Below are 14,084 nucleotides of genomic sequence, written 5' to 3'. Positions count from 1 at the left end.
TTGAGCTTAGCCTAGCTTTCGGTTCCATCTCAGAGCCTTCATCAGGGCGGGCCGATGTCACATGACGATAGATGATCACATGACAAGACCTTCCTATACACCGGAGGAAGGTCTAGCGTCACGTGACATCCGCCCGCCCTGATGAAGGCTCCAAGATGGAACCGAAAGCTAGGCTAAGCTCAAAACAAAGTCTCAGATAGGTAACTATCATCACTTATCTACGAATGGCTGAGACAGGAATCAACCTACATTTCAAGTATATTTTTCTTAACCAGCACCCCTCAATCCCTGCAGCTGGTATATACTAATTTTTTTATATACTAATCCATTTTAGAACAATTGTGCAGCAACCTCTACAACTTATATTAATCGCTCTCGACACCTCATTTCTGGCGGAATCCATCACTACAAGGGTATGAGAGTAGAAGTTTCCCTTTAATGCTGAGCTCAAAACATTTCGGGAGCTACTGGTACTGGACTCTCTGGTATGACGGGCCAGTGAGCGAACCAACAACGTCCCTCAGTCGGAGTGTACGCTCTATCAATAGGCTATCAAGGCGGTTAATCTCTGCAGTGCAATTACAGTGCCCAATGTGATTCAACTAATTACCATAGTAATTCTCATTTTATGACTGATACTGGTTGATCAATTAAAACTCTAATCTCCCCCCCCCCCCCAACCCCCACCCCATGCCCCTCTTCCATGTTTAATATAGTGTTGTAATTAACATAATTTTCTGGGATGATTTTGGCCTTACAGAAAAATATCAAATATCACTGACCAAATGGTCAAACGTTAGATTCTCATTTACTTTTCTCCATAAACAAAAAACATTTCCATTCACCTTAACAAAGTCAATTAAATCAACCTACAGAGTCTTTTATCATTAAAAATCTTTTGATGGTACGCCTATTAAATGTGACATGCAATCTGAATGCACAAAATGTCAAACTGCTAAGGCACTTTACTGGTGGTCCAAATTTCAAAACAAAATAAATAACCTCTTCCTTCTGGCCTTCAGATTATGCTTGTGGGATAAATCTTATGGGAGCTAACTGACCTCCCTATATCAAGGTTATGACCTTATCGCACAGACTCTTTCTTATACTGCCGTAACTGGGCAAACAGGCTTTCCAAAATAACTTTAGTTCAGTAATGTTCAATGTGACAAATGTTGTTTTTTTTCCGCTTTCATATCTTTTATATCAGTAGAACATGTGTTTGACCTATCTGCCATGTATGGTTATGGTAGTATAATTTGAAGGAACAGAATTTGTGTATTTGACGAATTTTGCAAACATTGTAAAAACTGTGTATTTTCTTCTGTTTATTTTAAGTACTTCTATCTCTTTTTCTCACCTGGTAGTACTATTTACCTGTCCTATATTTTAATCAATACATATCTTTTACCATACATAGTAATGTTTATACTTAACTAATAGTGTATTGGGTATTTAAAGAATGTTTAAATATATTGGTTTACACAGTTGGACTGAGGCAACACCTTATAGTGATTTATGAGGAAATAAAAACAACATAAATGTAACTGCTACTACTGCATGTACAGTCATGCATCATTTTCATAAATTGATGCAATTCAGATATGAACAGTCTATAAATGTCAGCCTTGTGTTGTATGTCTATGTTGTGTTAAAGGCTTGTGTTATATGTAGTCATAATTTTGTAATTGGCCCAGTGTAAAGTATTAAAGTAAACATGGAGGAGAAAATACCAAAGTCCCTACCAGGGATTGAACAATGACCTCATGATTCATAGGTGGACAATCTCAAAGTCACTTAAGGGTTAATCTAACAGCAAGGCTGCTGCATGTTGTTGCCTTTTACCTACTGTCACAGTGTCACAACATTTCTCCCCTTTTACTTTTCAGAGCTGACCAGCTCTCCAGAATAACCCTCCATGCTAACAACATGTGGACGCATTGGTCGAGAGGGCTAAGAGGCTTTTCTACAGAGGTAATAGCCCCGGGTTCGATTTCTGACTATTCCCATTGCATTGTGTCCTTGGGCAAGGCACCTTTTCATGACTGCCTCAGTCGACCCAGCTGTAAATGGGTACCAGAAAATTGCTGGGGGTAAGGTATAATCAATTGGTTTTATTAGTTCTTAAAATAGGGTCATTCAAAAGCTCTACAGAGCTTATGTTCATCGTTTCACAAAGAGACGGTAAATAAAATTTACCTTTTCCTTTTATTAACAGCACGAGCCTGTCTAATATGCCTAGAGGTGACTACCAAAGTCCTCATCAGGGATAAAACAATTGATCACACGATCCGTAGGCCGGCAATCTAATGATGTATCTAAAGGCTTAGACATGACCCTTAACCCTACTGCAAGGCTACTGCATTGGCTCTACTGCATATGGCCTACAAACTCATGTCATTTCACTTGTGTACAAAACAGAAGCATAGAACTTTTGCAATTGCCATCTACTTAGCTCGTTTTGTACACTGTCCCATGTAAAACTGTATAGCCTAAAATATGGAGAAAAGTTTGGCACACAGGGAAGTATGGTTAACAAAGTACACACCCTACTCTCTACCTATCCGAAAATAATGGCAGTTTAGTCAACATGTGTTTTAGCTGTCACAGACCGGTTACAGGTATGACAACATTACAGATGACAAAATTAGCAACTTACCGATATTGACAATTCTAATTCCTTCATCCCTTTCAAGGAATTCCAATGCCATGGTAACATTTTCCAACTTTTGCGTACGGAAATTTGGTCTTCTGTTTACGAACTTGAATTTCTTTCCCGACAAAACTTCTACCAATGCCACCAATCTCAATCCGTCGGAAAGATCCGAATCCAAATTTGCAATATTCTTGTTTACCGTCTTCAAATGTTCGTTTGCCCATCTTGTAAACGTATTCTTTTGGATAATCTTCCACTGGGCATCGTCTGCCAAGTCTCTTTCAGCCATCGGTGTTTCTTCGTCCTCCTCCTCGAGAAGCTCTTCGTCATATGCACTCATGTTTACGGTTTTGGGGGCGTGTCGAGTTTAAAATAGATTAGCCAATCTGTGCCTGTCGCACTTAATTAATATTCACTTGATGAATGGACGCGGTCTTTTTAAAGTACGCTACTGTCCTACGCCTCCTGAAAAGACAAATGTTTATCATTTTTACATATTCTGAAGTAATATGTAAACTATCCTTAAGCTGTGCATTATTCAAATAACGCAAATAGTTTAAATTCGTTCATTCATTCATAATGCATGCACAAAATAAGGGCATGATTGTAGCTTGTTTCTGTCATAATTACTTAACACGTGCGAAGGAATAATGGGACACGACAGATTCGTATATATGTTTGTCTGTCCGTCCATATGGGCAGTACTTAACGTGTCAGCTTGTCAGAAACCAAAGAAATAATAAACCTTAGTGGTTCACTATTTTATGTATCATAAATTCATTTTGTGATATCCTTAATTCCTTTCATGATATCATCAAATGTTTAATTGTGATATCTTAAACTATAGCGTATTTAATAATATCACGTACAATTCTCATAAATTTCTAAAATGTAATTTGTGTTATCATAAAATGATTTAAGGATAATCACACAATTTATACTTTTTCATATCCTTGATTCGATTCAATAACACCCTTTAATCATGAAAGGATTCACGTCGTATGTATGTATGTTTGTTTGTCTGTCCGTCCATATGGACAGTAAGCCTAAAGGTGTATCACAAAATGCATTTAATAATATCAATGAATCATTCAGGATACCGCAAAATATTTTTGATTTTATGGTATCCTAAATTCGATTTATGGATATCAATAACTCACGTTAGTATAGTTGTATATTTTTAACTTATATGGTGACATTATAATATCGATTTTTAGATATCCAAATGTATTTTTATTTATGGTTATCAGTTGGCCTAAGTCATTTGATGGTATCCTAAGTTCGAATTTAATGTATCCATAATTAATTTAATGATATCCTAAAATAAATTTAGTGATGTAAAAAAAAATCTGCTATCCCTAATTCTTTTTAATGATATCTTAAATTTGTTTTGTGGTATCCAAAAATCTTTGATACATATTATAAAATATAATCAAAGATCTCATTATATTAAATTAAAGATATCATAAAATAAAACCGATTTAACGAAGGATGTATACTTCTGTCAGATCACAGGCGCTTGAAGCTCTATCAATAGATATATGCATTACCATACCCCACCCACCTAATATACTATGAAAAAGATCTAACCTGCATATATGTTTTATTGATTGAGCTTCAGACACCTGTGGTCAGATCACTCCAGTTCAAGGTGCATCTGATCACAGATACTTGTGGTTTTGACCAGCTACGACCCTGTCCTGGTCTATATTTTGATGATGTTCAATGTTCTTTGTTGCATTTGGCCAAGTTGTAGACCAGGGCAGGGTCGTAGCTGGTCCAAACCCCAAGTATCTGTGGTTCTGACCTTTATTCTCCTCGAAAGAAGAATTTGGGTCAAACACAAAACATGTCAGATAAATATGAGCCGCACCATGAGAAATCCAACAAAGTGCGTTTGCGACCAGCATCCGCACAGTCTGGTCAGGATCCATGTTGTTCGCTTCCAATGCCTATTGCAATCAGAGAAACCATTAGCGAACAGCATGGATCCTGACCAGACTGCGCGGGTGCGCAGGCTCGTCCGGATCCATGCTGGTCGTAAACGCACTATTTTGGTTTTCACATGGCGCGGCTCATATGCTGTTCATCTGACGATAGATCAAGGCTCGTTTTCAGCCTTAAATGACACTGGTTAGGTGTCAAATCATGCATGTCACTCATTTAAGTATTCTGATAAAACTTTGCATTTTTAATAACGTCCATCCCTAAATATTTTCACATTTGATGAAATTGTCTATTTAAATGAATCGATATCCGTTTTTATGAACATGTCGCATCAAATATGTGTTTATAAGATGTCTTCTTGATGTCGTCTTTGGTCGATTTTGGACAGAAAAACGCTTGTCGTCGATACTAACTCTCATTCATCCCTCAGACATCCTCTGAATGTCAAGGTCACACTTAAACTTCAATCGTTAGTGCAACAAAAAAACTACATATTTAGTTATGGCATTTGTGCTAATTGGCATAAAAAGTTATCCTTAATCCAATATGATATCATGTAAGGTCAAGTTAGTCAGTCACATAAATTGCGTATTTAGTGTTCGGATCATATCTGTTGCAACACAGTTTTAAAAGTGTCTAGACGCGAAGTCCAAAGCTTGCAGCGGACTGGAAAACAAAACGTTTTATCATATGTGCACCATTGCGTGTATTTTGCATGATTTATATTAATTACATACAAATGTTCAACTGTAAACAACGCAACTACAGAGGCTTACGCAAGAACAACACGGTCAGACATATGAATAAATATGCGTAGAGCACGCGTCATGTTTATCCGGGAAATCAAACCTTAATAAGAGAGTTATCATTTTTGACGCATGTATAGCTAAATAAAACAAAAACTGATAAACACACTCTTGTTATGATGAGTGGAAACTTGTGTTTGATGAAATAAGAAAATCGCAATTTAACCACAAGTTAACCACAAGCGGATATGTATATCTGTCGGACACTCGACTGCACCTGACAACACAACATTGAATACTACGAATGCAAGCGGGACTGGATAGTTCCATGCCATTACCACAATGACCTCCCCTGAATTAGAACACGATTTTGCTACTATACTAATTACAGATATCGTATCTTTAAAAAGTTAACTAGAAAATTCGAACTTCAAGGGTCGAACTAGAAGGCACTGTGAAATGCACCTGGGGCTATATTTGGGATTTCCCTCAAGAACACCAGAGTTATAGCCCTTCACTTAGCCAAACATTTGCATAGCTAGTCTGAAAGGCTGTGTCGCATGTGTCTCTAAAAGTATTTGTCCTACAGTCACGAAATTTATAGGAACGTTATTGTACATGGGAGGTTACATTTTGGATTTACGCTCCCCCCCCCCCCCCCCCACCCCTCCCACAAACGCACACACATTTTCTTTTATCTTGTGTTTCTTGATGCTGTTTTGAAATAATCTGAACACCCCCCCCCCACCCCCAACCCGACCGGACCATCATCCAAGGATATATGACAGTTTATTTAGTATTGCATTTGACCACACGATGACAGTAAGCGGGGTTACCAGTGTCCTATGGACACACATCTAGTTTGTAACTGAATTGGTGCATAGCATGCGTTCAAAAAGCGGGTTTCAAGAGAAAATATCTAAAAGAATGTGTATGCATGTGGGGTTTGATGATGACAACCTTCACTTCTCTTCCCCCCCCCCCCCCCCCCACCCCCACCCCCATCACTGGTGCCCATCAGGGAATTGCGGTTCAGTATGACATGAAACTAAAACCAAGTCTACTCAGTTGCTTTAACATTAATAGAGGGAAACCCACATGTCGGAATTTTTTTTATAAACACGGCTATGTTAATTCTGAGGTGCATATCTAACAAAGTTCAAAGGTTACTTTGATGTCTCGTCACTGTCTGTAACTGTCAGTGCATAGAACGCAAGAATGCGTAGTAACAACACGGTCTTTTAGGCAGAGGTGATGACATATGCAACACCTCACACACACGCTAAGGAATGATATTTTCTCAAATTTCAGACCAAGAAATGCATCAGAAGCCACCATTTCGTACCTATAATTCAAAATTTCCAGGGAGAGACCACCCTGCCCCTCCTTAAATGACGGGAGTACTCCCACCCCTGTTTAAAAATTTAGACCAAAAATGCCCAAATAGCTACCATTTCATAATTCCATATTTCAGAAATTCCCAGGGGAAACCCTCTGACTCCCCTCCCCCACCCCTACCCCCACCCGTAACACCAGCGGAGGTCCCTCCCGTATCTACCCCAACACGGCGCTGGGCCCCTCGCCGATGAGGCTTTCGTCCTAAACCGGTGCGCCCCTCCCCTGCCCTGCTCCCCAATCAAATATTTCTGGACCCGGTCCTGCCCCCAAGCGAGTACGAGGACGGGTAAGTGACCTTGGATAATGCTGTTTCTCTGTACGACTATCTTACTTACCCCGCTTGGCAAAAACAACGCCGTTTGTAAAGTTTGTCTAGTTTCAACTGTACCTTAGACAGGAGGGATGGATTTACCTCCCCTATTTCACCACACACAAGGAATACAAGTGACATTTAGATGATGGAGATAGGAAATAACTCAATGATCAATCATAAATTTGCTATTCATGAAATGTCTAATTAGCTGAAAAATGACAAGCAGCCTAAGTGAACAATAGACACTACCAAGTAGGGAATATAGTATCTTTTAAGTGGTCATATCTTCAAAAATGCAGTCACGACACAAACAAATTAATCCGCCAGGATTTTATATGCTGTAAAGACGGCAAAACTTTCGCCACCATGCTCTACTTGGGCATCATTTAATGCAAACGGAATCTACAGACATGTATATAATATAATATGCACGTGAGAAGTGCCTGTATTACACCACACAGAAAGAGTGTCATGTATATAAGTATAATGGCGATTCCATCAGAAAAACCTGTATTACATCGATGCATGATACAATTATTGTATAAATGTCTTAAGATAGTTTGAAAGAATAAAAAAAAAACTGTTCTTTTCATGTTCTTGCAGAAACTATAAACTATTCTGTAATAAAGTTATCCAAGACAATGCAATTTCTACGATATTTTACAAATAAAAGTGTTATATGTGTTGCCATGACGACCGAAAATGCACTATGAGAAGACAGTTCATGCTTCCTAGCAAAAGGCCTTTTTAACGAAACCAAAAACACATGGTTATGTTGTTTTTTCAGTTAAGTATTTTCAAACAATCTACAAATACAATGCGTATTAAAATATATGATATCAAGGTTAGTGATATAAATGATTTGTCGCATAAATAATGTAAATTATAATACATACACTGTAATTCTTGAAAAAAGGGTGATAACTTCTTCAAATTTTTAAATTTCTAAGGCAAAAGTATATTCTTGAACAATTAGTTATCTTAATTTTGGTATTTTTTTCGCTAATGCAGGTTTAGTCATGGAAAGTCCCATATGTATTTCAATACAGCATATATCTCTACACAAACCTTAGAATTTCTCTAAATGAAATAATTTCAAATGTTGATCACGTATATATCTTAATAAAATTTATCTAAAATACTGTAATCAGTTCAAAATCGACGGGAAGTTGAGATTAACAAATGTTTTAAAGCATCTTTTTCAAAAATGTCATGATTATCATTCAAAGGCGTCGCAGCGCCTTTTTGGGCTTTCCGAAACACGAATCTGCATTTCTATACATGAATATTACAAAAAGATCATGTGTTAGTTAGTTTATATATTTAACAACATAAAATTCAAAATAGATATAACTGAATTTAGTACAACAATCTAGGTGCTAGCTGATTTAACAAACACCGATGTGTTTCCAAAGTTCTCAAAAATCGTCTGCTGCTGATAAAATTTCAAAATAAACAGCTAGTGGAAAACAGTTTAGAAGCAATAAATAAACTTACGACTTGCAGCTACCGTCCACTTTGAAACACTTCACAAAAGTGTTTTATCTCCGGACGTCAAAAACTTAACCAGTATATATACCTACCAAACCCCTTTCTCTACAAAACACTTAAAAGTGCTATTTCCACTTCAACATACAACACCAATCCTTATCAAGTACACTAATCATAGAGTGCATGAGAAGGAAAAAATACAACAAAAATAATAAATCCAGACTCAATACACATCAACAACAAATTCATTAAAATGATGGATCGGTTTAGTAAATGAAGTGAGAAAAATGGCAAATGACACGGTTTAAATTAATCCATAGAATAGGTAGCAGAACAATACCTGTATTGTATCAAAATTTAAATCAAAAACACACTGTAGTTCCCTTATTTCCGAAACGTGAAGCCTTAGCTATAAGCCCTGGTGTTACAGTACACAGGGAAAACCTGAAAAGACGGAAGAATATTCCGGAATATTTACTTACAGAATCTATTATACACAACCGTAAGGTGAAAGTAGAGTGAGTTTTTTATGTATGATTTGCCAAAACACCGGTTTCCTAGCGATGCATAGAACGCTAGTTTATAACTAGTCTATGCTATGTAGATAGTATTGCCGATAAGCATAGCCAGAATCGAGTAGGCAGCCGAGATGGATGCGCCAAATTTGGAAAGCTTCTGTAAGCTGATACGCCACGCGGCGCTCTGTCATTACCTGTGCGTTTTTACCGGCATAATACTAATAATTAGATAACACAAGATGCATGGGGTGTTTAGTGACTAAATTATAACAATGCAGGAGGGCCGGTAGGGTCCTGGGGCCTGTTTGACCGATAGCGATCTCTGCGGTTCGTACTGAATGCTGATAATAATAATTAATAATGGATAACTTGCGTAAGGTATTAATGAATGATCTGTCTGCTCCGGAGATTATGCCGATCTTTTGTTTTATTGAGTAACCGTCGCCAGGTTCGAGCTATTATAGTCTCAGACTGTGCCAGCTGTTTGCGATCTTATAGACAGTTTATTAAGATTATGTCTCTTTGCTTATCAACAACCATCTTCTTGATTGGCCTTGAAAGAAGGAGGAAGAGAAAAAATACTGAAATATTCTGCGTCTTCAATTGTTGCATTCGTTAATTTTAAGAAATAGGGACTAATAAAGTATACCCTTATCATATTATGTTTATCTGAAAGGTGAAGCGTTTCATTTTAGTCAAGTCACGGATTTCTTCGAAACTTTAATTTATCTTTTTAAGTCGCTTATGACAGGCTAGATTTTCACTGGATGTACTTTTTAGATAAGATTTTCTATCCTGGTTGTCCAGCCGAGATATGAGTTATTTAAGCACATGTATATTGAATATCAGGACTATTATTTACAATTATTCATTACACCTAATTTCTTTACAAATGCAATTTTGTAAAAGTACTTTTACTACCTCTCTTTGGAAATAAGTGAATTCTGAAACTGCACACAGTTTTAAAACTTATTGTTGAAATATCCCTTTATCTATCAAATGCAATTCTTAAACTAAAAATTGTATTGAAAACAAAAGAAATATTCAGCATTTTAAATATTATCATAATACAGGGAGTTAATATCACCATTTTATTAAAAGAAAAGAAAAAGAATAAAACATGTGTTTATTACAAGTCTCGAACACTATACATGTATATGTAATGGGCCTTTTGTTCCTTAAATAAATCTCTACATGAATACGTTGTCACCAAATCTTGCTTAAGTGACGTGACTGACCACCTTTAATAATTCTATAACTATTTTATTTGGCCCATTTTCCATGTAAAAAATGAATGCTCCAGCTCAGATAATATTTTGCATAATTCAAAATCCTGGCTATTAATAGTTTTAACCTATTCCTATATATAGTATTAATTTGAGTATTTCACATATTTGAAACTCTTCATTTACCACCATTACAACTATATACTAGTATATAGGAGACCGCAGGACCTTAAGTCAACAAATATTCTCCTATATTGGGAAATGAATAGCGTGAATCATTTCCTATTTGTTATATCTATAATGGCAAGACAAAAAAAGAGAACTATATTTGCATCGATTTAGAAAACAGAAAAGTTTAGGGGTGGGATGGCTATTTAATGTTCTTCGGTCAATAAATTTAGTTAAAATTGTCACTACATTTTAAAAAGAATCTAAATCTTTTCTGATTAAAAAAAACAACAACACTTTCTTAATAAAGTGACGCATTTTAATAAATGAATTGAACGAGTTGAATAAAGATAATAGATTTTCCCCCACTTTTCTTTATTTAGCCGAATTCTACCTCATTTTTTGGTTATTGCAATGTCATATTTGATATGCTATATGTGAAAAAAGCCAGACCGCTCCCTAGACAGTTTCATGCCTGTTTGTACTTTTCATTATTATGGCTAGGTGTCTGAATGAATCATAACACATGTGTACGAGTTCCTGGCAGTCTTTAGAGATAAACAACAGCGCCGTTGTGGGTTTTTTCGAGAGTTATTCTTAGACCATTTTAATCTTGCGTAGAAAGAAAGATGGTGGAGTATTTTGTAACAGTTTTGAACCGCACATGTGAACAGTGTCTTCAAAATTGTGATTCTGTTTATGAAAGGATTGACCTTCATTCCGTGCATCACGTGACAGTTAGTAAGATTGACTACTTCTTAGATGAATTATATTCCAGTAGCTTCCTTACCCATGTCTACTATATCAATGCAAATGTATAAATAACGAAACAGCATGTATTTAAAAGATAAGATCAGATCAGATCAGATTTAAGTTAATTCTGCATGTTTGATATTTCGGCGTTATTTATACAGATAATCTAGAATAATGACTGACTGGGCCTTGAAAACGAAATGATATATGGCAATTCGTTACAACTATAGACAACTCTAAAGAAACGTTACCATCATGTAGACAACAAAATATTTTTACTAGCATTAACTCCAAATAATGTCATAAGATCAGCATAACATTTGTTGAGAAGGAAACTCGCCAACCTGTACATTATGATGGAAACTGTGCCATTTTCCTATAGAGTCCCAATTATGAAAACTTGTTCAAATTTTATCTGTCCTGCTATGTGAAAAAAACATAAAGTACATAGCCGTGTCCTTGTTATTGGTTGAAAAAAAAACTGTCAAAGTTACATGAAAAAGAATGATGACACATTTACCAAAAGACAATGGTGCGACTGATATAGTATGAGAGACTTCTTTTCCAGTTGCAATCATGCATCCTTTACCCTGCTAAATTTCTAAAATGGACTTGTCCATTTTTCACTTTAAACAGTAACATTAACTGTTAAAAGAGGTGCTTACCAAAGAGATACTGACTGAATGGTGAACAGTGCAGACCATGATCAGACTACACGGTGCTAGTGCTTGTGTCATTATGCGATCCCAGTGGGACACGAAACCAAAGACCGCCGGGCTGAGCGGCCGTCACATTGCCCACTAGACCACCATATTTATGTTTTGTGAGCACAACTTATTAATTTACGTAACATAAGTTTAAATCTGACTCTGACTGCCCGCGTATATCCTTGACAAAATTGAAAGCAACCGAGTCTGCATGCGCATTGGTAGTTAAATCCACTTGATAATAAAAGTCTTCATCCCCAACGGGGTTTCGAAATCACAGAGGTAAGGGACAAGTGATTCTAAGTCAGTGGTCGCATGTGAAGCTGCACCCAATCTTTATACCTAGTTGTTATACACCCGTCAAAAACAAATTACTATCACAATCGTGTAAATTATTTTAAACAACTGTGTTTGTTTCACTTCAAAAGAAGCATAAGGCGGGATTGCTTAAAACAAGTTGACTGTCAGCAGCATATGTCGTTTTGATCAATCTTTGTTTTAATTTAATCAATGCCACAGTTTTATTAGAAGATATGACGTTCTCACAATTCTATTATTTCTCATCCGCCCGCTTAGCTCAATTAGGAGAGCGCAGATCTACGAATCACGGGGTCATGAGTCTAATCTCCGCGTGAAGCGTATGTTCTCCATGACGATTTGATAAAGACATTGTGTCTGAAACCATTGGTCCTCAACCTCTGATTCATATGGAGATGTTGGCAGCTACTTGCTGAAAAACAGGTTTGTACTGTTGTAGGGCGACAATTAGGCCATTCAAAAAGTTGAACCCGGACCCAATGTTTAACAAGGCAAGTTATATAAAATGTTCGTAAAGGTCTGAAGTTTATCAGGCTGCCGGCATAAATTGGCATAAATGGTGGCGACCTGAGAAATCCAAGATGGCGTCCAAGATGGTCGTCTCAAAAGTAATGATGACTACAACGTTTAAACATACCATCATGTCAACATTTTCATATAAATTTTAATTATTTTTCTGTTTAATAGTTTACTACGATATTCAGATTTTATGAGTATCTTTTTAACATAAATTGCCTAAAATTATTATGCAGATTAAAGGTCAAAGGGCAAATAATCATAAAACTCAAATATCGGATAGGTAAAAGTATAAATTTAGCATATGATTTCAAGACAATTTTCAAAAGTATTTATGCAAAAACATGTCCTTAAGTTCGTTTTCGGAGAGCAGTACTCATAGTACCGTGAATGCTACTCAGTGACCAGTACTCACAGTACCGTGAACACTACTCAGTGACCAGTACTCACAGTACCGTGAACACTACTCAGTGAGCAGAACTCACGGTAATGTGAACACTACTCAGTGAGCAGTACTCATGATAATGTGAACACTACTCAGTGAGGAGTATTCACAGTGCCGTGAACACTATTCAGTGAGCAGAACTCACAGTACCGTGAACACTACTCAGTTAGCAGAACTCACGGTAATGTGAACACTACTTAGTGAACAGTAGTCACAGTACCGTGAATACTACTCAGTGAGCAGTACTCACAGTACCGTGACTACTACTCAGTGAGCAGTACTCATGGTAATGTGAACACTACTCAAGGAGCAGAACTCACAGTACCGTGATCACTACCCAGTGAGCAATACTCACAGTACAGTACCAAGAACACTACCCAGTAAGTAGTACTCACAGTGCCGTGAACACTACTAGATGATCAATGTTCTGTGAAAAGTACCCAGAGCTGTGATCACTCCACATTGATCATTAGCAATGATCACTGAGAAATTGTAACCTCAGCGCACTTAAGAGTCCTTCCCACTGAATATTTCTAACCACACTAAAAAGGGACACCGTTGTAAAAAATGTGACCGTGCGACCATATACACGCATCACAGGATTGATGCCCCTTTCTCTAACGAAAAAGGGGCGACATTTTGTCAACCTACCATATCCCCTTTTGGGATAGATTATCAGTCAACTATTAAACAAGGGGTTTGAAGAAATAGTTTATATATGTCATCTTTCTTATGTTTAAGCAGGGTAATAGTGTCAATTTGTTTTCAGTTTTTACATTTAAAACCGAATATGATTATATAATTTTTTGGAAAATATGACGATGTTTATTTTTACAGCTCCTGCAAAACTGGTTTATTAGACTTTTAATTATTTCAGTGACA

At 36.8% G+C, this 14,084-nt stretch overlaps 1 protein-coding gene across 11 annotated transcripts in view; it reads right to left on the bottom strand.

Annotated features, from left to right (window-relative positions):
* Positions 1 to 9,173, bottom strand: part of LOC123528812 (filamin-A-like) — a 128,932-nt gene extending 119,759 nt beyond the window's left edge. For 9 of the 11 annotated variants that reach the window (XM_053521782.1, XM_053521789.1, XM_053521788.1 and 6 more), the window contains exons 1-2: positions 8,892 to 9,027; positions 2,660 to 3,121 (exon numbers count right to left, since the gene is read on the bottom strand). In XM_053521782.1, the coding sequence (XP_053377757.1) occupies positions 2,660 to 2,996 (337 nt within the window). In that variant the 5' untranslated portion in view covers positions 2,997 to 3,121; positions 8,892 to 9,027. The other 2 variants (XM_053521783.1, XM_053521784.1) reach the window with 2 other exon arrangements.
* Positions 9,174 to 14,084: the final 4,911 nt, after the last annotated feature.

Source organism: Mercenaria mercenaria, chromosome 13, assembly GCF_021730395.1.
Source record: "Mercenaria mercenaria strain notata chromosome 13, MADL_Memer_1, whole genome shotgun sequence".
Taxonomy (NCBI): domain Eukaryota; kingdom Metazoa; phylum Mollusca; class Bivalvia; order Venerida; family Veneridae; genus Mercenaria; species Mercenaria mercenaria.
This window is presented reverse-complemented; position numbering and strand designations above follow the sequence as displayed.